Source organism: Lolium perenne, chromosome 3, assembly GCF_019359855.2.
Source record: "Lolium perenne isolate Kyuss_39 chromosome 3, Kyuss_2.0, whole genome shotgun sequence".
NCBI lineage: Eukaryota > Viridiplantae > Streptophyta > Magnoliopsida > Poales > Poaceae > Lolium > Lolium perenne.
Window position 1 is genome coordinate 267674772 of NC_067246.2, and position 24532 is coordinate 267699303.

The 24532-nt window shown below is 51.9% G+C and overlaps 1 protein-coding gene across 2 annotated transcripts; it reads right to left on the reverse strand.

Annotated features, from left to right (window-relative positions):
• Positions 1–1518: 1518 nt before the first annotated feature.
• On the reverse strand, positions 1519–13022 carry LOC127344035 (salicylic acid-binding protein 2). Of its 2 annotated transcripts, XM_071828475.1 has the most exons (4): positions 12025–13022; positions 11727–11861; positions 11209–11531; positions 1519–1696 (listed from the first exon to the last, which is right to left on the reverse strand). In XM_071828475.1, the coding sequence occupies exons 1-3, from the start codon at positions 12424–12426 to the stop codon at positions 11250–11252; spliced, it is 819 nt and encodes a 272-aa protein (XP_071684576.1). In that variant the 5' UTR covers positions 12427–13022; the 3' UTR covers positions 1519–1696; positions 11209–11249. The 2 variants fall into 2 exon arrangements, with proteins under 2 accessions (XP_071684576.1, XP_051226220.1); XM_051370260.2 differs by lacking the exon at positions 1519–1696 and having other exon boundaries at positions 11155–11531.
• Positions 13023–24532: the final 11510 nt, after the last annotated feature.

Sequence of the window (24532 nt, forward strand, 5' to 3'; positions counted from 1 at the left end):
CGACAACGTTGGTGGTGGAGCAAGCACGTAATTGTAGCATGCGAGAGACCCTAGTTGGGGTCTGATACCATGTTGGAAATAAACAACTACCAATCACAGGGGTCAAGAGCCAATACATGTACATGTGTGAGCTCCCGTACGACTCTTAACCCCTCCCGTGGAGCTCCCCAGGGCGCTACCGGGGGGCCGATCTCCCTCCTTCCGCCGCTGCCGTCGGCGCTGGCCACGGTGGCGGCAGGCCCCGGCGCCAAAGTGCCCGGGGGATTGTTGGAGGCAGCGACCGGCGGTGGTGGCTGGGGCGGCGACCTCCGGCTTCGGCGTGCTCCACGTCTAGGGCAGCGTCCCTAGATGTGCGGCGGCGGCTCCTCCTCCACGGCCTCCGGCGATGGATGGTGGTGGCGGCGGCTGTTGGATCTTGTGCCCGCCGAGATCCATCGCCGGCTTCTGCTGGCGACGCGAGGAAGGGGGCGGCGATGTGCGGGGCGAGGATGGCGTGTTGCGGCTTCCGCCGTCCACCGAATTCGCCTTCGTCATCGTTGGTCAGCGGATGGCGGCGTGGGGGCATGTTCGTCTGCTTCGGGTTTGAAGGTGGTGGTCCTAGGGTTCTTCTTCTGCGAAGATGAAGACCTACCGGATGCTGATCCTTTTCATCTAGTCGGAGTGTTGAGTTCCAGAAGGCTCCGCCGGTGAATGCAACAATGCATCTTTTGCCTGTAGTTTGCTGGAACGGGTGGTATTCGGTCGCGCGCACCCATGCTTTTGTTCTGACCGTTTGGTTCTGGAGGGAGCGGCGTGAAGCTCTTTTTATGTGTGGACATCAAGTGACTATGGATCCATGATGAAAGTTGGAAGATGAGAATTTCATGAAGGCCGGATGGGAGGACTAGCTAAGGGAGGTTCAAGTCTCCGCGCTGTTGATGGACTTGCTTGGTGTTCCGGGCTTCACAACAGCGGTAAGAAAGTGGGGGCGACAACACATGTGAAGTTCAGAGTCCTACCTTTCAGGGTGAAAAACCAAGGTCTAGCCTTAACTGGTTGTGTCTGGCAATGACTTTGTTGGAGGCATTGTTTTGAGAGCGGGGACTATCTTCAGGGTGAAAACCTAAGATCTTTGATCGGGCGACGACGGTGTTAGAGCATTGTTCACTTCTTGAGGGCGTCGTTTTTTGAGAGTCTGTATTTCAGGTGTTGTCTTGGTGGTGGATGTATTGCTGCAGTTAGGCTCGAGATACTGTAGCGGGACTTTTGTTTCTTAGTTTTCTTTTCTATTTTTTGGCTGTGTGCATCCGTAGTGCCATTAAGGTGGTGCGTTGTTGCAGAGGTTGGGTGGTTGGTATGTTTTGATGTTAATATATTCTCTTTATCGAAAAAAAATGTACATGTGTGATACATACTATGTAGGAAACCTCTTATACACTAAGATATACAGAAAAGGGGGCCTATGTATCTCTTATAACAAAACCAATGTACCAGGCCTTGGTCTAGGTAGATACACCAATTATTATTATAATAAAAAGATTGAGAAGTGGAAGTCCCATTAAAGAATAGTAATTTTCATTGTTGTGTAAAACAAGCTCATTTTAACAAAAAGCGATCTTGCCATGCGGATCGGCAAACAATGTTGCTTTTATCATGATGAGAAAATCGAGACATGTTAACGCACCATCCATATTTCTTTCGGAGTAACATAACGCTGGGAAACTCTCAGTTGAACCTGCGGGCATATGCACTGAGCGGAAGTCCAATTTTGATTGGTCCAGCTCGCATGTGAGCCATACAGGAGCAGCTGCCATTTTCTAGTACAAAAGAGAATACAAAGCTGAATACATCCGTGGGCCCCAGCAAATTAAGTGCCTCTCCCCATCCGCTTACCTGCAGTTCTGCACCACGACCAAAAACCACATCACATGACTGCTTGTTCTCGATGGTCCCCGTGCGCGCCCCCGGAGCCTCGGACATGACTGGCGGCGAAATTCTAGGCACGGACGGGGCGGCGGTGAGCAGCACGCGGCGACCTCCACGTCAACCTCGTCGGCGACCTCCACCAGCCACACCGGCTCCATCTCAACCTCATCATCGTCGGGCTACACAAGTGAAAGCCGAATAGAATTTTAGGCTGCGTGATCAATGTCACGGCCTCCCCCCTCATATATTTATATGCCAAAGAAATACAAGTCCAACATGATTACAACACAAATACATATCCGTATGCTGCTAGGTTTCTTGGAGTCTACTCCAAGGCGGCGCGGACGCCGTGTGTAAGTCCTTGTCTAACACGCCCCCGCAGTCTGAACGATGGAGAGTATCGACGTGAAGACTGGAGCGAAACTCTCGGAATAATGCAGTCGGCAGTCCTTTAGTGAAGATATCAGCATACTGTGAAGAGGACGGGACATGAAGCACACGAACAGCACCGAGAGCAACCTTTTCCCGAACAAAATGTATGTCAAGCTCAATGTGCTTGGTGCACTTATGATGCACAGGGTTGGCGGAGAGATACACCGCACTGACATTGTCACAGTAAACAATTGTGGCAGTGTGAATAGGACAGTGAAGCTCCTGCATTAGTTGGCGTACCCAGCATGATTCGGCCACGGCTGTTGCAACGGCTCTATATTCGGCCTCAAAGATCGAGCGAGAGACCGTCGTTTGACGGCGAGAAGACCAGCTAATCAAATTATCTCCAAGATACATGCAAAACCCTGACGTGGAGCGTCTGGTGTCCGGACATCCCGCCCAATCAGCATCCGAGTAGGCAATGAGAGAATGAGAAGTGGATTTGTGAAGTGTAAGACCGTGAGAGAGTGTACCCTTGAGATAGCGAAGAACGCGTTTGATAAGAGAGAAGTGAGGCTCTCGAGGATCATGCATGTGAAGACATATTTGTTGGATAGCATATGAGATGTCAGGACGAGTGAGGGTGGCGTACTGTAATGCCCCAGCCAGGCTGCGATAAAAGGATGGATCAGCCACCGGTGGACCGGCGGTAGAGGAAAGTTTAGACTTGGTATCGATAGGAGTGGTGACGGGATGACAATCCCGCATACCGGCACGGTTAAGAATATCTAAGATATACTGATGTTGGGAGAGATGAATGCTAGTGGGTGAGCGAGTGACATGGATTCCAAGGAAATGATGAAGGGGACCAAGATCCTTCATTGCAAATTCATGACTAAGAGACGAAGTGATATTGGAGAGGAAGCTGGGAGAGGAAGCTGTAAGGATAATGTCGTCGACGTACAAGAGAAGATAGGCGGTGTCGGCACCGCGGCGAAGAATGAATAGGGAGGCGTCGGATTTGGATTCAATGAACCCGATGGTGCGAGCAAAGTAGGAAAAACGTTGAAACCAGGCACGTGGGGCCTGTTTGAGACCATAGAGGGATTTGAGAAGCCGACATACGTGAGTAGGGGTTTGAGGGTTGATGAAACCAGAGGGTTGTTGGCTGTAGACAACTTCGTTGAGGTGACCATGTAGAAAGGCGTTTTTGACATCGAGTTGATGGATAGGCCAAGAGTTAGAGAGAGCAAGAGATAAGATAATGCGGATGGTGGCCGGTTTGACGACAGGACTAAAGGTTTCATCGAAATCAACTCCGGGTTGTTGAGAAAAACCACGAACAACCCAACGAGCTTTGTGTCGGGCAAGAGAGCCATCGGCGTTGTATTTGTGATGGAAGATCCACTTTCCGCTCACAATGTTAGCGCCAGGAGGAGGGGGAACCAGAGTCCATGTCTGATTGAGGGTGAGAGCATCAAATTCTTCCTGCATGGCATGTCGCCAATTAGGATCACGAAGAGCGGTGAGGTAGTTAGTGGGAAGAGGAGAAGAGACGATGGCTTGGAGGTTGAGTTTGGCAGGTGGACCAGGGAGGCGGCCGGTGGTGGACCGTGTGCGATGCAGGATAGGTGGTGGTGGCCGTGGCGGACTAACTGGTGGTGAAGGTCGTATGGGTGGAGAATGTGCTGCCGCGGCAGGAGAATGAGGCGCGGCAGGCTGGCGTGGCTCGGCGGCAGGCTGCCGTGGGCTGGCGGCAGAGAGATCGGCTGCCGCGGTAGGGCGGGCTGCCGGCAGAGAGGGAGGAACGGGTGGATAAAAGAGGTCAGGAGAAGAAGATGCAGAAGGTGTCGGCGAGGCGACAGGGGCATAAGGAAAAGAGGTTTCATCAAAGATGACATGTCGGGAGATGATAATGCGACGAGAGGTTAGGTCAAGGCACCGATACCCTTTGTGACGAGACGGATATCCAAGAAAGACACATTTGGTGGATCGGGGGGATAGTTTGTTTGGTGAAGTGGAGGTGATGTTTGGGTAGCATAAACAGCCGAAGACACGTAAGGTGTGATAAGGTGGTGGAAGGCCGAGAAGACGCTCATATGGTGTAGAGAGAGAGGTAGCTTTGGTTGGTCTAATATTAATAAGGAAGGTCGCGGTATGAAGTGCCTCAGCCCAAAGAGAGGGCGGCATCGAAGCTTGGAATAAAAGAGTGCGAATGACATTGTTGGTGGTGCGAATAGCACGTTCGGCCTTGCCGTTTTGCTGCGAGGTGTGTGGGCAAGAAAATCGGAAGAGGGTGCCGTGTTGGGAGAAGAAGGAGTTTACTTGATGATTGTCAAATTCGCGGCCATTATCACATTGAATAGCTAGGATGGGAAGGTTGAATTGGGTGCGAGCATAGGCATGAAAGGCGGTGAAGGTTGCATAAACATCTGATTTCTTGCGAAGTGGAAATGTCCAAAAGTAATGCGTAAAGTCATCCACAATAATGAGATAATAATTGTAACCAGAAGAACTAGGAATCGGTGATGTCCACAAATCACAATGTATTAATTGAAACGGTTTGATACTATAAGAATTCGAGGAATAAAAGGGGAGCCTAATGTGACGACCTAATTGGCAAGCATGACATAAAGACGATAGGGGTTTATTGCTAGGAATATGTTGTTGCCGATGAAGACGTTGCATGGTGGGATGGCCGGGGTGTCCAAGGCGACGATGCCAAAGCTCGGTTGATGAAGTGGCAAGTAGAGTCTGGGCTTCTGGTGGGCGGCAGATGGAGTAGAGAGGACCGGGACTATTGCATCGAAGAATCACGGTCTTGGTAAGAAGATCCTTCACGGAGAAACCAAAGGGGTCAAATTCGATGGAACAAAGATTATCGATTGTAAATTGACGAACAGAAATTAGATTTTTGATAATGTGTGGAACAATTAGAATATGACGAAGAAAGAAGTTTTTAGAATTAAGGGTGAAGGTGTGAGAGCCGGTATGTGTGACAGGGAGAGAAGCACCATTGCCCACTATGATTTTATGTGCGGAAAAGGGAACGGAGGAGGAAAGTATACCGTGATCGGATGCCATATGAGACGAGGCGCCGGAGTCCATGACCCACTCCTGGCCGCCAGGGAGCTGCAAATTCTGGAGAGCTGTAAGAAGAGCTGGGTCAATATGTTGTTGCTGCTGCGGCTGCTGAGCGATCATCATGTTGCTGGAGGGATGCTGGTAGCCGGTGGCGGTGTACGCCTGGTACGGTGGCAGAGCTGGTCGAGGCCCCAAGACGCCGGGGGTCGGAGCGCGCCAACGGGGCTGCCAGGAGGAGGGCATCGCCGGCTGCTGCTGCTGGAGTTGATGAGCGCGCGTAGGGAGGCCGGTCCAGGGATTAAACATCCAAGGGCTGTTGCTGTCACGGCCACGGCCGCGACCTCCGCCGCGTCCACGGCGGCCTCCGCTGCCACCACCCCGGCTGAAGTTGGTGAAGACGCCGGGCTGGAGGGGCGAGGGAGTCCGTGGATGAGACGGACCACCGCCAGGGCCGGCAGGAGGAGGGGCGCCCCCGGCGTGCGATGAGTTGCCGCCGTTGGGAAGCACACTATTGCCGCTGGCCCAGAGCGCAGTGGATGCCGCATGCTTGGCATCAGTCTTCTTTTGCGCCTCCTCGAGAACCAGGGCGGAGCGTGGGGAACGCCACCTGGTAGGGAAGGAAGGCGCGGAGGTGGCTGTATTGTTCGTTGAGGCCGCGGAGAACCGTGAGGACGAGGGTGTCATCCGAGATTTTCTCACCAACGTCACCGAGAGCATCGGCAAGAGACTTGAGCTTGGCGCAGTAATCATGGACACTCATGTCACCTTGTGGCGTGTTGCGAAATTCCGCGTCGAGGGCAAGGGCGCGGCTTTTCTTGTTGTCGTGGAAGAGGTTGGCGATGGAGTCCCAGATCTGCCGCGCCGTCGAGCCAGGGGAGATGACGATGCCGAAGAGCTCGGGGGAGATCGAGCCGTAGATTCAGGAGAGGACGGTGAAGTCGTCACGCGCCCAATCGGAGGTGGGGGAGGTGTCCGAGGGCGTGGCGTCGGCGGTGCCGGTGACGTGGCTGGTGAGGCCGTAGCGTCCAAGGGCGACGAGAAAGAGCTCGCGCCACTTGATGTAGTTGGAGTCCTGCAGATCAAGGGTGATGGCGACGATGGTCTTGACGGAAGGGACGTAGGTGGAAGGGTTTTGGGGGGTAGGGTTGCTATCGACGGCCTTGCCGATCTCGGCAGCACGGCGGTCGAGCTCATCCTTGCGCGCCTGAAGGAGGGATTCGCGCTGCTTCAGCTCGGCTTCGAGCTTGGCGATCTCGTCGGGAGTCATCGCGACGGCGGGGGGAGGGTGTCGAAAAATTTAGGGTTTAGAGGGGGGGTAGGATCGGCTGGTGCTCTGATACCATGAAAGCCGAATAGAATTTTAGGCTGCGTGATCAATGTCACGGCCTCCCCCCTCATATATTTATATGCCAAAGAAATACAAGTCCAACATGATTACAACACAAATACATATCCGTATGCTGCTAGGTTTCTTGGAGTCTACTCCAAGGCGGCGCGGACGCCGTGTGTAAGTCCTTGTCTAACAACAAGGGTGCGCTCGGCGGCGTCGGGGCGGGGCGTCGCGTTGCTCCTCTGCCGCGCCGCCGCGCGTCGTGCTGCTCCATGGCGTCGTCGGGCTCCACGAGGGCGCGCATGTCGGCGTCGAGTCTGCGCTCGTGGCGGGCGTCGGACTCCAAGAGGGCGCGCACGGCGACGGCGCCGGGGCTGGGCTGCCCAAACGGGAGCAGGTCGAGCGGGCGGGCGATCAAGCGAGCGCGAAGACGTTAGCCACGCAGCCGTAGGGCGCCGTGCTGCTCCTCTGCCGCGCCGCCGCCGCGCGTCGCGCTGCTGCGCGGAGTGGCCCTTCCGCTCACCGTACTGCTGCCCCGTCGGGCTGGCCCCGGTGGCGGCCGGAGCTTCCAAAGTCGCGGGGCGCTCCAGCGCTCCGTACGACTTCGCAGCGAGCTCCTGTCCTCGTCCGAGCACTGTCGCTGCTGCAGCTCTGTCAGTACTGTTTTACTTTATTAACTGTCTAGGGTCCACATATGTATTACGCCAAATTTGTTGTTTTTTGAGAATTCGGCAGGTGAGCTGCTCGATATATTAATAGAAGAAGGGTTGGCTCAGTTAATCAGGGAAACCGGGTCCAAAAACCATACAGAGTGGCCGAGTTTATGAGGGAAACCGGCCGGAAAAACCGCACAAAAGTCGGGGCCTCATCGCCCACACGAAACCAGACCGCCGACGATCAAACACACACCACCAAAACCGGAGCCGCTGCTCCGACGTCCCCAGCTCGGAGGCGAGCCGCAACGCCGCACGGCATGGACGTCTTGTAGCCCAAGCTACCAAGGCGACCACCCGCAGACCACGAACACCGCGCCAAAAGATCCGGGGCCGCCGCCCCGACTTGCCAGCCACACCGACCACCCCGTCGCGTAGGCCGGGCCGACGAGCTCGCTACCCACGTAGCACGAACACGCCACCCAAGCCTTGCTAGACCATGACCACACCCCATGGAGTCATCGCTGCAAGACCATCCGAGGCCGCCGCCTCGGCGCACGTCAACCGTCCGGGGCCGCCGCCCCGGCTTCCACCACCCTCGACAACAAGGCAACCGAGCACAACTACCACGCATCTACCACACCAGGAGGAACACGGACTCCAAAAGCGGCGCCTTCAAGAAGGTAACGGCACAGAGTGTCGCCGCCGCCCGCTCCAAGGAGCAGAGGTTTTCACCCGGAGAACGCAAGAACTCGCGACAGCGGGAGACCAAGCTCCCCGATGAAGCCCTCAACAGGGAGAACGGTACCCAAGGGCACCGCCAACATCGGCACCGAATGGTGCGAAGCTTTCGCCTGGAGTGTCAACGATGTCGATAGGCCAACGTAGGCCCTGGCAGGAGAGGGGGCTCGCTGAGCAGGGTACCTTGATGCCGTCCACCAAACATCCACCACACGCCAGAGAAACGCAAACCGACCAATCCGCTGCAGGAGGCATCGGATCCGGCCGCCAAACCGCCGGTAGCCCAGGCCGCGACGACGTCGCCCCGGACACCGCGGGAGGCCCCGGCAAAGGCGGAAGAAAACACGGCGCACACCGGGAGAGCTGGGAGCGGCGCAGGCCACAGCCCTCCAGGCCCAGATCGAGCCCGGGCGGGCCTAGATCGGGCCCTCCCCAGCCAGACCGCGCCAAAGTCGGGCGTCGCCGGACGGTGAGCTGCAGGAGGCTGCAGCGAAGGCCGAGACGGCGGAGCCACGACGAGGGGCGCAGGAGGGGCGGAGGACGGCGATGACCTCCGGGGTCCGGCATGGCGTCCTCCCTCCGAGACGGGCCGTGCGGGATCCCGAGAGGCCTAGATCCTCGCCGCCCCCTTCATCGGCGGCGGACGGCTTAGCCGCCGGCGGCCTCGGGAGGCGACGAGGGAGCGGGCGGGGAGGCTAGGTGGCGGCGGCGGGGGGCTAGGGTTTGGCTCCCCCGTCGCCTGGAGGAGGCGACCGAGGGAGCGAGGCGGGGACTGCACCGTGTCCTTGTTTTTCCGCGCCCCAAATTTGTTGTTACTATACGCCAAATTCACCTCCAAGCAGTGGACGCGCCACAAACTGCTGGACCAATGAAAGGGCAAGTTGCCCCAGGATCACATACCGCCGAGTTCCATAAGTCCACAACGGAAAACGCGCGGTTGAACCGCTCGGCATTTGATCCCGGCGCATCTAAGGCTGTCAGCAATCCAAGATTCGTGCAGCGGAAGGACCACACAATGTATATAGTCTTTGTAAAGGCTGTATGATGTGTGTATTGCATGGGATCAGCAGCAAATTCAGATGGTCCAGGGCCGACAGCGTTAGGAAAGTCAGCTGCATGGCGATCGGTACAGAGGACCGTTTTGTGTTGGACCAGCACTGGTTACTATGGGCGTGTTTGGTAGCCCGGGGCTACTCAGAAACTCTCCTTCCAACCAAGATTTTAAAGGGATACGGTGTTTGTTAGCCTGGCTCTTTCCATCTGCGCACTGCTGAGGTGATACGGAAAACGCCCCAGAGCCGGGATGAGGAGGGAAGCTCAAATCGAGCTTCGCTGCTCATCCGGGATGAGGTAATCCCGCAAACCACTGTAGCAGCGGCCCGCGCCCCCCCAGACCCCCACCCCGCAGTCATTTCCCCCCACCCCGCGCGGCCCGCGTCTCCTCTCTCTTATCCTGCGACCGCATCGCCTCCACCAGCGCCGCCTCCGCCGACTGCTCCTCCTCCACGCCTGGACGCCGTCGAACTCTTCCTCCTCCACGCCTGGATGCCGGCGAGCTCCCTCCTCCACGCCTGGACGCGCCGGCGAACTGCTCCTCCCGGACGCGCCACGGGGACGAGCTTACCTGCGCCACCAACCGCCGCCAGAACGCGCCGCCTCGATGCGCAACCTCGACGCGTCGTGGGGCGTGCTGCATCGACGCGCGCCTCGCGCCAGAGACAGCTCCAAGCCTCCCGCCTCGCGCCGCCTTCTCGCGCCGCTAGGGCTAGCTCCAAGCCCCGGCACGGCCGCCAGAGACGCGCCGCCTCTACGCGCCGCCACGGCCGTCAGAGACGCCTCCACCAGCGTCGCCTCCTTGCGCCGCGACAGCAGCCACCCACCGCCGCCGGGACTCGAATCGACGGCCGCCACAACGACCCCCAACGTCCGGCAGTATTGCGCCGCCTCTACGCGTCGCCTTCACACGCCTCCATGGCCGGAGTAGCCTCCTCACTGCGGTGGTCGGAGTAGCCTCCATGAACGAAGGACCCGATTGCTTTTTGTTTTTCTGTTCAGGGACCTTTGTGCAAAATTCTGGACAAAGAATCATCTCAACTCATACAAGCCACCGAACACCATCTCAACTCAGCACCTCTCAACAAATACGGGCTACCAAACAACCCACAAAATCTCAACTCAGCATATCTAAGGTCAGCATGTATGAGGTGGGAAACACATGTTGGGGTGATCCGACCTACCAAACACACCCTATATAACGGACAGAAACGGGCAAGGGCAAGTTTTACCGCGAGCACTATTTAAGCGCACAGAGAGGATACATTTCGAACCACAGCTCCTCCATCAGCTCCCCACTGTCGCCATTGTTTCAGTCCGCTCTAGTTCTTGTCTCATGTGCCAAAGCTCTGTCGCCACGGAGGCAACAACACAGCTGATGCGGCCATAATTTCCCCAGTTAGCTCCGAGGCTGCACCACCGGGGTAATCAAGGCTGTCGCCGTATTCCGTCGCCGGCGGCAGGTGGATGCTAGACACATCATCAGTGACTGCTCGCGCTAGGCTTGCAGCCTCGGATGGTGCGCTCTCCACCGGCTGTCCTTGAGGCGGGCTGAAAGACCCACTCCTCGAATCGTCACCTCGCTCTCCGGCCACCGGCGATAGATCCAGAACAGCTCGCGACGGAGACAGGTCGATCTGTCCGTCCGCCATCCGAAGCTTAGCTCTTGCCCTTGATCTGTATGGCCTTTTTTTTTTGGTGCCCTATGGTGGGAACGAGCGGATCGGCGGCGGGCGGCGAGCAGAGGCGTAGGGATTTGTGAATTTCACCGGGGAAGAAGGTAACCAGTGGTTTGTGGGATGGGCCGGTGGTGGTCTTTAAAGCCAGCTGCGGAAGTAAATTTCAGTTTTTACTCCCGTGAAAAACTGTTCAGTGGTGGGCTGGCCTGACCCAAAGGAACTGCTGATCAGGATGGGTACCTCGGACGATCTGCAGAGAAGACATCGTATTCGTCAACAGCGGAGCTTTTATGTGCACTTTCCACATTAATAACCTAACATAGCGCGATCAAGAACGTGCGGTGAGATATCGGCGCTCATATACCGGCCGGTTCCATTAGTCCACTCTCACGCTATCCACGGTACATAGCCATTGAAACTATTTACTCTAACTCAATTGTATCTGTTAGCAATGTCAATGATGCACTTCACAACTTGGTCTGGCGTAGAAAGCATTGCCATGTGATCCGCACCGTCGATCTCCATGACCTCATCAACAGGATTGTTCGCCACCATCCATCTCTGGTGCTCCTCGGTAATGGTCTTATCTTGCTTACAGACCACATATACCTTACGCACTAATCCATAGTGATCCTTGGTGAATGGCGGCTGGGTTTGCAGGTCTTCCAGGAAGAGTGAACCAATTCGCATGAGAGATTTCCCAAGTGTGAGGTCCTGCCAAGTTAGCAAAGTTCATAATTGTGAGACCTACAGTAAATCGGATTCTCCTGTACTTTCATACATCTAAATTTTGACAAAATTAAGACAAGTTTCATGGAATGGAGGGTGTACTAAATTCGATTACATTTGTGGCTTTCTGATGAGCAACTTGGAATCGTCAACCAAAATTAGCTCAGCTCGTGCACCTACCTCAGGCGAGCACAACTGATACAGCAGTTGTTCTGTAAACTGTTGCCCGAACATGAAGGAAGATGGGAGTTTTCCCTCTGCATCTTGGGGTCTCATCTCGTTGTCCAACGGTGTGTAAGTGCTGCGGGCAACATTCTAGATGAAAAGTAAGTAAGAAAAGGAAAAACATGTAGTACTAAGCCACAATGTACAAGTGAACATATTAATAACTTTTATGGAGTCGCTTGGTTAGTGCTTACAAAATATCTGTATTAATATACTATGAACTAGGATTACCACTGTAAATCCAAGACTTTACCTTAAGAATCACCTCCGATGGCGGAGACACGCAGTCCGGCATGAAGGCAGTAAGGAACACCGCTGCGGCGACCTTCTCCGGGAACAGCTCCGCTGCGAGCGCGACGCTCAGGCCCCCGAGGCTGTGGCCGACGAGCACTGCCTTCTCACCCTCCGGTAGTGACCGTAGCACGTCGAGCAGCGGCGCCGTGTAGTCACGGAACGTCGGCACCTCCGACAGCCGACGGGCATCCACCCCTGACGCAGCGAGGTCCGGGGCCCCGACGTGGTAGCTGAGCTCTGCCGCCCCTGATCGCAGCCGAGACGCCACCTTGTACCAGCTCCAGCCTCCGTGGCACGCGCCATGGACGAGGATGATGTGCTTGGCTCCGCTGCCACAGGCTGCCTCCATGGATGCTGCCATTGCGTGAACTATTCTATTGATTCCTGTGAGCTCCCGCGTTGCAAGTAATAAGGCTTTAAGCTAGCTGTCACGAACCCTGCTCCTACTAACAGACGCAAGGCCAGGACATCGATTGAGAAAGAAATCATCAAGGCTGCTTCTACTGAAGATCAAGAGAAGCTTCAGCAAGCCAAGCGAGAGAGAAGGAGGAACGCTCGATTCTCTGGTCCTGAGTGGACCGCCTGATCCGACGGTCACCAAAGCTCCAGGCTACGTCACGCCAACAAGCGAGCGACAGCTGCCGATGACCCACAGGATGGAGAGATTGGCCATTTGTGTGTAGTGGGGAAAAGCTGGGGTACCCCAGCTTCCCGCAGCTTCCCGCACCCAGGCGAATCGGTACATGGCCTTGCCCCTATCGTTTGCCTTATTTACGTTGAAATGCCACCGCAAAGCTGTTAGTTGACCAAAACGTTACCCCTCATCGACCCACAGAGAGAAACTCCTATTCTATTGTTCCTCTCGCGACTGAAAACAAAGACGTTAGGGTTCCTCCACCACAGCCGACCCGGACGCTCCGGCCGCCGCCAGCCTCTCGCCCGCCTCTGATCCCCCGACGCTCCGACCGCTGCCAGCCCGCCTCTGATCCACCGACGCCGCCCCGATGCTCGACCGCCGCGGCCGCCGGCCCGCCTCCCATTCCCCGACGCCGCCCCGATGGTCCGGCTGCGCGCCGCCCGCTTCCCATCCCCCGACGTTGCCCCAGACGCTCCGGCCGCCGCCCGCCTCCCATCCCCCGACGCTCCAGCCGCCCGCCCGCCTCCTGTCCCCCGCCGCGCCATCTCAGGCCACGCCGATTCCATCGGGCACCCATTGCATGTCATCGCCCCATCGAGCGGAGCTCGAGCTCGGCGGCCGGGACTCCCTCTGCTGCAGACGTCGAATGGCAGGGCTTCGTCCGGCCATCTCGCATCCACTCCAGCGAACGTACTTTGTCCGGCCATCTCCCCCTCAATCACCAATCGTCTGTTGAATCCCTGTCTCTTTTTTCTCATCACACAAATTTGTTCCAAGGGTATTATAGACTTTCCAGCATACACCTCAGATGATAAGCTAAGATAGGAGAAGCCAAAAAGAACTGGACTATAGTTTCCCAAGAGCTTAATTTCACAACTGCTTCTGTGGACAGCTCTAGCCACAATGGCTTATGCACAAGCCGAAGCTTAAAAGAACTGGGCCAAAGCCGGCTCCCTCCCACCACGGCTTAAAATCCAGTTCTTTTGGGCTTAGGCTGCCCCTCACCTCTAAGCTGTCTAGAAGCTCCAAAAGAACTGGCCCTAAATAGCCTAGGCATCTCTCTCGTTCGTTGCTTTTGGAAGGCCTGTAAAACTGAAGAACTGTCTCCTCCCACCTCATGCTTCTGTTCCTCACCCCTTCTCTGAAACTCCCCCCTTGCTGATACTTGTATCCATGAATTCCTGAGACAAATTGTGAGAATCTGGTGAAGTAATAGAGGTGCATCCAGGTACTTAACACTAGCTATATTGCACCGCAGCTTGATCTTCTTGGAAGGCCATTAAGTCGTATTTATATGGAGTGACTAACTAAACAGTCGCCAGCGAATACTCATAATTTACACACTAGGGTGAATAAACTCATGCACCATGCACCATGCACCGGCGTGATACACATGCATGTGCAGCACTCAAAATACATGGAGTGTGAACGTTGGACATTGCCGCACTAGTAATAGTAAGTCAAGATTTGAGCAGTGCTTAGGATTTATAGGCAGGATCATTGCCGCAGCACTAGTAATAGTAAGTCAAGATTTGAGCAGCACTAGTAATAGTAAGTCAAGATTTGAGCAGTGCTTAGGATTTGTAGGCAGGATCATTGCCGCAGCACTAGTAATAGTAAGTCAAGATTTGAGCAGTGCTTAGGATTTGTAGGCAGGATAGATTGTGACTACGGCTTGACTATAAAGTTGCTGATTCACACTCTTAGCTAGTGATGTTGAAGTAGTGTAAATAGCACCCCTTTTATCCCTGATAAAAGCACCAAGTACACTAGTAGAAAAAGGGCATATAATCCTGGTTGGTAAGGGCCTTTAGTTCCGGTTTTGAAACCGGGACGAACCATTCGGGACTAAAGGCCCTTCCCTTTAGTCCCGGTTGTAAAACAAACCGGAACTAAAGGTCCCACCACGTGGGCTGCTGGCACGCGTCGAGAAAATGACCTTTAGTCCCGGTTTGTAACACTAACCGGGACTAAAGGCTATTTCGTTTAAACAAATTATCCATTTTGTTTTTCTAATTATATTTCGCTCCTTTTTTCCCCTTTTTTTGAATTTCTAGTATTTCAGTTATTTAACTAGTTTAGTATCTTACTACGTTTAATCTCTAACCAAATTACTTACCCGTGGTCAAATTCCCCGCTCGGTCACCCATCCTCCCACTAACTTCCAAGTTCCTTTCCGTCCCGCTTCCAAGTGCTTCGCGCTCATGTTGTTGATAGTAGTATCATATCAATCCTATTAATATGTCGGTCGATGTCACACTTTTCTATTATTTGAATTTCTCATAATTCTTTTAATAAGCAAAACTAATGATATAATAAATCTTATAATTTTAAATTGTTTTAAATATTAACTTATTTTGTTTCGAATTTTTAATATTTTTTAATTAATTTTTTAATAATTTTTTTGACAAACCTGAAAATTTGAAAATCTTAAAATTGGCTAACTCTATGGTTAAGTAATAGTAATCTTTATGCAGGATGCAATTATTTAATTTTAAAATAAAAAAATATAAAATACTAAACTTCTCGCAAAACAAAAATCTTTTTGCTTTCATATTTTCATTCAAATTTGGAGAATCTAAAAATTGGCTAACCGGGTAAACCAAGGTAGAATCGGATGTAACTTTTTTCCCACGATCATTTTGATATATTATACGTTTTTTCTGACGTTGTATGCAAAAGTTAATACCGTTTTACCTTTTCTAAACTTTTTTGCAAAAAAGTCAAAATTCAAATTTTTTAATTTTCCCTAATAGTAGGTTGTGTAGCACACAAGAATCTCAAAAGATTTTATTTCTGAATTTTCTAACATTTTATTTTATATTGAACAGTGCTAAAAAAAGGCGATCCAGCGGGGGTGGAGGTGCGTGGGGAGCCAAAAAACCGGAAAAATCCTTTAGTCCCGGTTGGTAAAGCGAACCGGGACTAAAGGGTAGACATTTAGTCCCGGTTGGTAATACGAACCGGGACTAAAGGTTTTTGCCCCGGAGGCAGCCTGCACCACCCTTTTAGTCCCGAATCGTAGTACCAACCGGGACCAATACCCTCCATGAGTCCCGGTTCGTTTTAAACCGGGACTATAGCTCCCAGGGGTGCTGGACCAAAGACATGTTTTCTACTAGTAGTAGCAGCAAGAAATAAGAGAGAAAATTGCCCAACTTCTTGTGTCACTCCTGAAGAGTCCATTCAGTCCTCTATGTAGTGCGTGTGTGTATCATCTAGCCCTGCTAGTGTTGATTTAGAACTCACATTTGGTATCAGAGCATTGAGTCTAGCTATCCACCATGGTAGGGAATGGAGACCGTGTTGCTCTCACGCCACCAGGAACACTTGCCACGCTCGATGACTCAGCACGGGCATCCCAGGTGGTAGGGCAGAAAGTGGTACGGGCGGCAGGCTCGACACAATTCCCTCCGCTCACACGCTCCAACTATGGAGACTGGGCACTCTTCATGCAGGTCGTGCTCGAGGCGCATAGCCTATGGTCGGCAATCGAGACAGGCACGGCCAAGCGAGAGCTCGACCGTCAAGCGATGGAGGCACTGCTCTGCGCCGTCCCGCCGGACATGATCTCGACGCTGCGCATCAAGGCCATGACGAAGGAAGCCTGGGACACACTGAAGGCGAAGGCGCAGTCCCTTCGCAAGCAATACGAGGCGCTGCAGTTCAAGTACGGTGAGGGCATCGACGCATTCTCAATGCGCCTCACCGGCCTAGTGAGCGCACTAGCCAACCTCGGTGATAATATTCCCGAGGACAAGGTGGTGTTGAAGTTCTTGGCCGTGGTGCCCAAGAAGTACAGCCAGATGGCATGCGCCATCGAGACGTTGCTCGACCTCGAGAACATGACCATCGATGACCTCACGGGTTGGCTCAAGGTGGTCGAGGAGAGGAACAACGTCGACAACAACACAGGCTCCGGCGGCCAGCTGCTGCCCACGGAACTAGAGTGGCTCGTACGCTCCAAGCGAGCGCAAAGTGGAGCATCAAACTATGGCAAGCAAGCACATGGTCCCGGACGTGGCCTCGACCCACGCAACGGCAAATACAAGCCTAGCGGGAGTGGCGGCAATGCCCGAAACGGCTCCACGTCGAAGAGCATCCATTTTTAATGTGGTGTTCTCATGCATCTCAATAAGTTTTTGGCTCTCAATAGCAAAAACTAAGATTTCAACAAATTTAGAGCAAGAAATTTTATTTTTGCGAAGAGCACGATGAACAACCTCACCCTTTTCATGTAGAGAGGCAATCAATTCCTCTTCTTCTTCTTGTACTTCATCTTCATCATTATGAGAAAGATTAGCTTCCGAGGTATGAGATACCGTAGAAGACTTAGCCATAAGACATATATGAGAAACTTGAGATGATGGAGAAGAAGAGATACTTGAATCTCCATTCAAGCTCTTTTCACTGCCAATGGATTCTTTGGTTTCCTCTACATTGTTAGACACACAACAACTAGAGCAAATAGAAGCATTTATATCATGACGACAAGAATTAGCAAGCATATCACCATGGAATTTAGATGAGCATTTATCACATGGTATGCAAGGAATATCAACACAAGCATGTGAATCATTTATAGTGCTATATGTGTTTAAGTCCAAAGATGAGGCATTGCAATGAGATAGAGATGAAGGATCATCAAGAATAGGATCACCATCAATATTGCAATGGTCATCACCACTCACCTCGGCATTTCCTTGTTTCTTACAACACAATGGTGGAGTGGATGAAAGTTCATCACGGTCGGAAGTGAAGGGAATACAATCATCCTCAATAATGTTGGAAACATCATATTTTTCTTGAAGCTTCGTCCATAAATCATGAGCGCTCCGGAAAGGCAAGATTTCAAGAATATCTACATTGCTCAAAGCATGAACAAGCACGTTAGAAGCTTGAGCATTGAGATATACATTTTTCTCATCCTCTAAAGATAGATTTTGGGAATCCATCGGAGGAGAAAAACCTATATCTACAATTCGCTCCATACGAGGGTCAATGGCCCGAAAATGACTAAGCATGCGAATTTTCCAAACATCATAATTTGTGGCATCGAATATAAAAGTGTGATCATGCACTAAATCTCTAGCTGACATCCTTACTCTCAAGGCGGTAAAGCCTATAGTGAGAGACCGGGCTATGATACCAATTCAAAGGACATGGATGCCGCCTAGAGGGGAGGGGGTGAATAGGCGGTTTAAAACTTTTACGACTATGGCTTAACAAATGCGTAATAAAACTAGCGTTTAATTTGTCAGGCACAAAACCTATATAACTAGGGTTCACCTATGTGCACCAATGACTTATGCTAAGCAATTCAAGCAACTATGTGATAACAAGATATATAACTTCAAGCACGAAGGCTATCACAAAGTAAAGTGCATAAGTAAAGAGCTCAGGTATAGGAATAACCAAAGTGACGCAGAGACAATGATGTATCCTGAAGTTCACACTCTTGCGAGTGCTACTCTCTGTTGGAGCGGTGTGGAGGAAAAGTCACTCCAAAAAGCGTGAAGGCCACCGTATTCTCCTCGAGATTTTCCACCAAAAGGGATGCCCTCGATCCACTATGGAATCTTAGGGTGGTTACCGAACCCGCACAAATCTTGGGGCTATCTCCACAACTTAATTGGAGGCTCCCAATAAATCGCCACAAAGGCCTTGCCCTTGAAGAATCTCCACAACTTAATTGGAGTCCCCAAGAACACCACAAAGACCACAAAGACCACTAAGCTGTCTAGGGTCCAAAGTCCCAAGAGGAACAAGCTCCCGAAGTGAATATCTCACGAACTTTCACCTCCACGTATCACCGCGGAGAAGTCAAACTGATGCACCAAATGCAATGGCAAGAACATCAGAAAGATGCCCAATCCTTCACTCTCAAATTCCAACAAAGCTACTAAAGCTATTGGAGAAATAAGAGAGGAATAACAAAGAGGAGAACACAAAATTCTCCAAGATCTAGATCCCAAAGATTTACTCACAAAGAGATGATTTGGTTTGGTCAGAGTGAGGATCTAGATCTCCTCAATATTTATCTCAAATAGATGCAAGAATCATGGGATGGGGAGAAAGATCTCAAGCTCAAAGAGGTCAACAACAATGGTTGGGAGGTTGAGAGAGGGAGGAAGAAGAAGCTACTCAAGGAAGATGGGGGAGAAAGACTTAAAAAGCTGGCCCCAATTTTTCTGCCCGTTGGGGCTGCCTCGACTTGGGGCCGGTAGTACCGGCCAGCTAGGGGCGGCACTACCGCCCGTGGGTGATGCGTGCGTGAGTGAGAGCAAGTGTGCTAGGGAGAAAGAGTCGCGGGCCGGGGGGAGACCGGAGGCTCCGGCCCCTGCCGAGCGGTACCTCCGGCCCCAGTACCGGTTGGGGTACCGGCGAGGGCGCCCAACTCCCTGAATGTATACTATAAGTTTGGCCATATTTCCGGTACCTCGGGCGGTACTACCGGCCGTGCTCGGGCGGTACTACCGGCCAGCCCAACTCCTCTCTTTGGGCAATCTTAGAAAATCAATAACTAGAGTTTGGAAACTCCGATCGACATGAAACCAATTTTGTTGGAAAGAGGACGACAAGAGCTACCCCAACAAAGAGTGAAAATATGGAAACTAGTTGGGGACGGTTTTATATTATTTTTAGAGTGAAACCTCTCAATACGAGAAGCCGGGAAAATCACCGATATCGAAAACGCAACAAGTGATAAACCCGAAATCCATTTTCGATGAACTAGAGCTTGTCATGGAAATAACCACAAGCTCTAAAACACCAGATGGATAAGATCCAAATACAACCAAGAAAGATAATGCAAGGATGCAAAGGTTTGACCACACTCCAAACAATACGATCGAGTTACTCACTCGAGATCCCCTTGATAGAACGACCACTATCCTATCAACCGGTCTCCCAACTAAACCACGAGACCAGTAAAAAAAACCCTATGATACGTTGATACGTCCAAAACGTATCTACTTTCCCGAACACTTTTGCTATTGTTTTGCCTCTAATTTGTGTATTTTGGATACAACTAACACGGACTAACGCTGTTTTCAGCAGAATTGCCCTGGTGTCTCGTTTTTGTGCAGAAACTCAACTTTCAGTAAAATCCTCGGGATTAATTCCAATGGGCCTATTTTCACAGAAGATGGACGGAGCCAGAAGACCAGAAGGAGGGGGGCCACGAGGCGCCCACCCCAAAAGGCGGCGCGGTGGGCCCCTGGGCCGCTCCGCCTGACAAGGGATTAACTTGTCAATGCCTACGGATTGTAGACTAGGGTTTAGTTGGAAGTAGAAGGCAAGTAGATCTCGAAGGTTTCAGCCGAAAAGTACTCGACGATATGAAAACTAGGGTTTGTGATACAATGATTCGATGCTTTCTTTGTCCCTCGACTCCCCCTTATATAGGAGGTGGAGCCGAGGGATTCGTATTGTACAAGTTATAGAGTCCGGGAGGGTTTCCAACTCATCCCGCAAGATTACAAATATTATCTCCTAATACAACTCTAGTCTTTCCTTAGTAATAACTTGGGCTTCCGATTCTTCTTATTCTTCGAGTCGTGGGCCTTCAGTAAACCCCGGGTACTATCTTTGGCAGGCCCATTGGGGATGCCTATGTCAGTAGCCCCCGAGATTTTGTTTGAATCGTAGAGTCAGGGAAAATCTCCACCGTTATATTTACTCGATAACTTTGACTTTCTCCATATTTCTTTGCATATGAATTTCTATATTGTACAGGGATAATGGTAATTGGGGCTAGTTCATCTGACGGATCAGGTACTAGTTAACTGCTCTAGTGACAATCCGCAAAAACCTACTTCAAGATCACGTCCCTGGACATGATCTCGGGATACTGGTGTAAACTTCGACAGGTGCCGCTTAAGGTCTTACCATTCTGTCGACTCCCAGTCATATTTATCGGGTACCTAACGCGTCCGTTAGGATTTTTCTTCGTATCTGTTGATACGGATAAAAATAGCAAACCGACGTCCGAGACGGCGCCACGCCACACAGAACGGATCTGGGGTCTTACCTTCGCAAATTTTTGCGGCATTCAGAAATTATTCGCAACTTTGGTGTTCTGAGAATATATTGTCGAGTGCTTATTCGGCTGTTGGAATGGCACATTTTATTGAGTCAACGGATGACTTATATTGCTCTCACGATGGGAGTATATGTAGAGTTACTTATAACTCGAAATATACTCTTTTGTTCTTCTATCTTTCTTTTTTATAATTTCATCGGGTACGCGAACAGCGTTCCCGATGGGAGTAGCCCCCGAGGCTACAGCCAAGGAATTGTCATTGGATGTAGGCTCCACACCTTATGTCACTATATTTTCTTTCTGTCTCAAAATTTTCAAATCTTTCGGGTGCGCGAACAGCGCTCCCGATGGGAGTAGCCCCTGAGGCTATGAGCAAATATTTGTATTTGATCATAGGCTCACGCCATTTCTATTTTGTCTTTTCTCGAATTTTTTCATTTTTCCAAAGTAGCCCCCGAGCATTTGATCAAAAACTTTGTATTTGATCAAAGGCTCTCCAATATCTTTTGCTGTCGCCTTTTTTATGAAACTGTTGAGGCAAAATTTTCTCTTACTAAGGTGACATCATTGCTGACGATAGCCACGACCGCTGCTCCTGGAAATCGCGAGAAGTTCTCTCTCGCTGTGATGTAGCCCCGCCTATCGTCGAAACTACTTCATGGCCAACGTTTCCCCCAAGAGAACCAATGACCCGAGACCGAGTGAAGTCCATACATGATAAGGTGAATTCACTCCTCTCTACACTTGAACTCGACATAACCTTGGACGGATTGCTACCTCATATCTATGTCTATGTGTCATTAGGTACCAATCTCGCCAAGGACCCAAAGGAAGCGTCAAGGAGCCGAGGAGAGGGAAGCCACATGATTCATGGAAGAAGAAGGGAAGACCGAAGAGAAGAAGGAGAAGCGCTCCAGCCGCCAGCCACGACAAGGCCGGCACTGCCGCCCCCACTGCCGGCACTGCCGCTTTCGACGCCGGCGCTGCCCAACTCTTGAAGACGCCACGGAGACCAAAGCCGGCATCGCGCCCCCATCTTCCCCGGCACTGCCGGCCCCACCGGCACTGCCGCCCCAAACACGCCGGCACTGCCGGCCCCCTCGAAGTCAACTTCATCCCAACCGTCTATTTATCATCTATGGTCACCAATACTTTATTGTAATGCCCCTTTTACCCCTGGACGGATCTGGGCCTATATATACCTCTCTCCCCCACCTCATTTAGGTCAGACAAGATTAGGCTTAGACTACATGAGCTTTGTCTCCCTAGAACTATGTTCTTTGTATCAAGGCACTCTTGAGTGATTTCTACTCTTCATGGATGATTCAAGGCTACCCCTCTCTCATCCAAGTTCTAGTTGAGATCTCCTCACCAATCTCCCACTTGTTAGATTCTACCCAATGGTCTCTCTAAGAAGTGGTTTTATTGGCTTGGTCTAACCTACCAAGGGAGTAAATTTGGTTTGTGTTGGGTTGTGTGTGTTCTTATTTGGATCTTGTGTTCTTCATCCTCTTCCCCCTCAATCACCCACTCACTTGGTCAAATTCGTGGGATCTGGGCACATCCTTGCCCTTAGGCCACATCAAATGGTATCAGCAGCTCTTGGTTAGCCCGGATTTGACCCCCATCCACCCAAATTCGCCCCAAAATTTTTTTCCAAAAAATTCCCAAAAAATAGCCCTAAATTGCCTTTGTTCAGATCTGTGATTTTGTTGCGTTTTTAGTGGTTTTGATCCATGGATTTCGTGTTCATATGGTTGATCTATCTTTCCCCCATCTTCTCCCCTTCAATTCCACCCGATTTCGTGCAAATCTAAGCATTTTCGGTCCGCCCGTGGTCAAAATGGACGAATAGTTCGAGCTGTTCTTGGTCGGCCGGCACTGCCGGGCAGTGCACAGCGGCACTGCCGCAGGACCGGCACTGCCGGTTGGCCCGGCCCGGCACTGCCGCCAGCCATCGTCTTCCACCTCGCGCTCGCCCCAGGCCAACCTCCCACGCCCACGCTACTCGCCCGCCTGGCCCAGCCCACCTCGCGCCGCCAGCACTCCCCACACGCAGCCGCAGCGCCGCCAGCATCCACCCCAATCGCTCGCCTGCTCCGCAGGAGCTGCTCCACGCGCGCTAGGAAGACCACGACCCCGCGCACAGCAAGCCAAACACCACCAGCTCGCCCCGCATCCGCCGCTCGCCGCGTCCCCCAGCAGTCTCCCCGCGCGCCAACCACCACCACAGGGCGCCCGCAGCAGCACGCCTGGCCGCCCGCATCCGCTCGAGCAGCAGCAGCCGGAGCCCCAATCTCCACGCGCTCACGCCGCCCCTGGCCCTCCATCCGCGCTGCGCCCATGCATCCGCCCCACCAACCAAGTTCCAACCAGCGCATCTTCCCATCGCTCAGCTCCGCTTGTTCCCAATTGATTTTGGCCAAGTTCTTGCCCAGCGGCACTGCCGGGAGCCACTCACCGGCACTACCGGCCTGATCACTCCGGCACTGCCGGCCACACCACAGCGGCACTGCCGGCCACGTACGTGTGCTGTTGCAGTTTCGGCCAATTCTGACTCATCTTTTTCCCAAATTTTGACAACTTTCCGGCGCCCGTTTGACCCCAAACTTTCACAGTTATCCCTTTTCATATTGACTCTAATTTTGACACCGTTTCCGAAATTTTCCGACTCCAAAATTTTGACACCTTCGATCGCTCGGCGTGACCCAAATTTTCGGGCATTGACTTATTTTGCTCGGTTTCCGTTTTGGAGTGCAAGGTTTGTCTATCAAGCTTCCGCGTCTACATCGACACCGCGGCGACACCTTCGGCACCCCGGACTCCGGCGCAACTACGACACCATCGTCGCCATCATCGCAAGTTGTGTGTTCCGACACCGCCTAATATTTTCATCTAGGTATAACTTGCTCCCCACCTTGTAGCCCCTCTTCCTTTTGCGACCTATCCTATCGAGCATTGCTTATCAAGTGTTGCGAGACATTGCACGTGGCCCCGATTGTGAGGTGTGTGTGTCGTGTGGAGTCAAGCTTATAAGCAAGAACTCGTGTGGCAAAATAGCAAAAGCGAGCTAACGCTAACATAGTGCAAGAAAAAAGCCGCCAAAACACAAAAAGAGCAAAAGAGTGCAAGTGCCCCCATACATACAAATAGAAAAGAGTGTCAAGTGCCACCAAATACAAAAGAGAAAAAGCTTTTAAGCAAAAGAGAGAAAAGAGAAGAGAGGCCGCGTGTGAATCTTGTTGTCTCTCAAGTTGCAACCAAAGCTTTGATCTCTTCTTGTGTTAGTGTGACACCGAGCACCCTTGCTTTTGGGTTCTTACACTTTTCCGCTCAATCCTTGGTCGCACTAACCCCGTTCATCTCGTGTGTGCGTTCCACATCTTTCGTGTTTCCATGATCACCATTTGGACACTTGATTTTTGGAGCTTACCCACTCTTAACAACAAACTTGATTTCGGATTTTGACTTTTGGCTTTCCACCATTCCTCACCTACCACCATATTTGCTAGCTTTTGCGTGTGTTTTTGTGTGTGTACCCCAACACAAATCATTTTGCTCTCGGTATCGTTAGTTGACCCAATTCCATCACTTCAAGGTAAGACCCGAAGGTAGTCTCTCCACTAACACCCACCATATAGCTTTTATCGTGCTAACATGGATAGTGAAGAAGAGGAGATGGAAGACTACATGGAGCACTTCGAGGAGGATTCCTCTTCAAGCACCGCGGATGTGGAGGAACATGTGGAGCTCGATACCGACTATGGCTCCGCGAGCATCACCGAC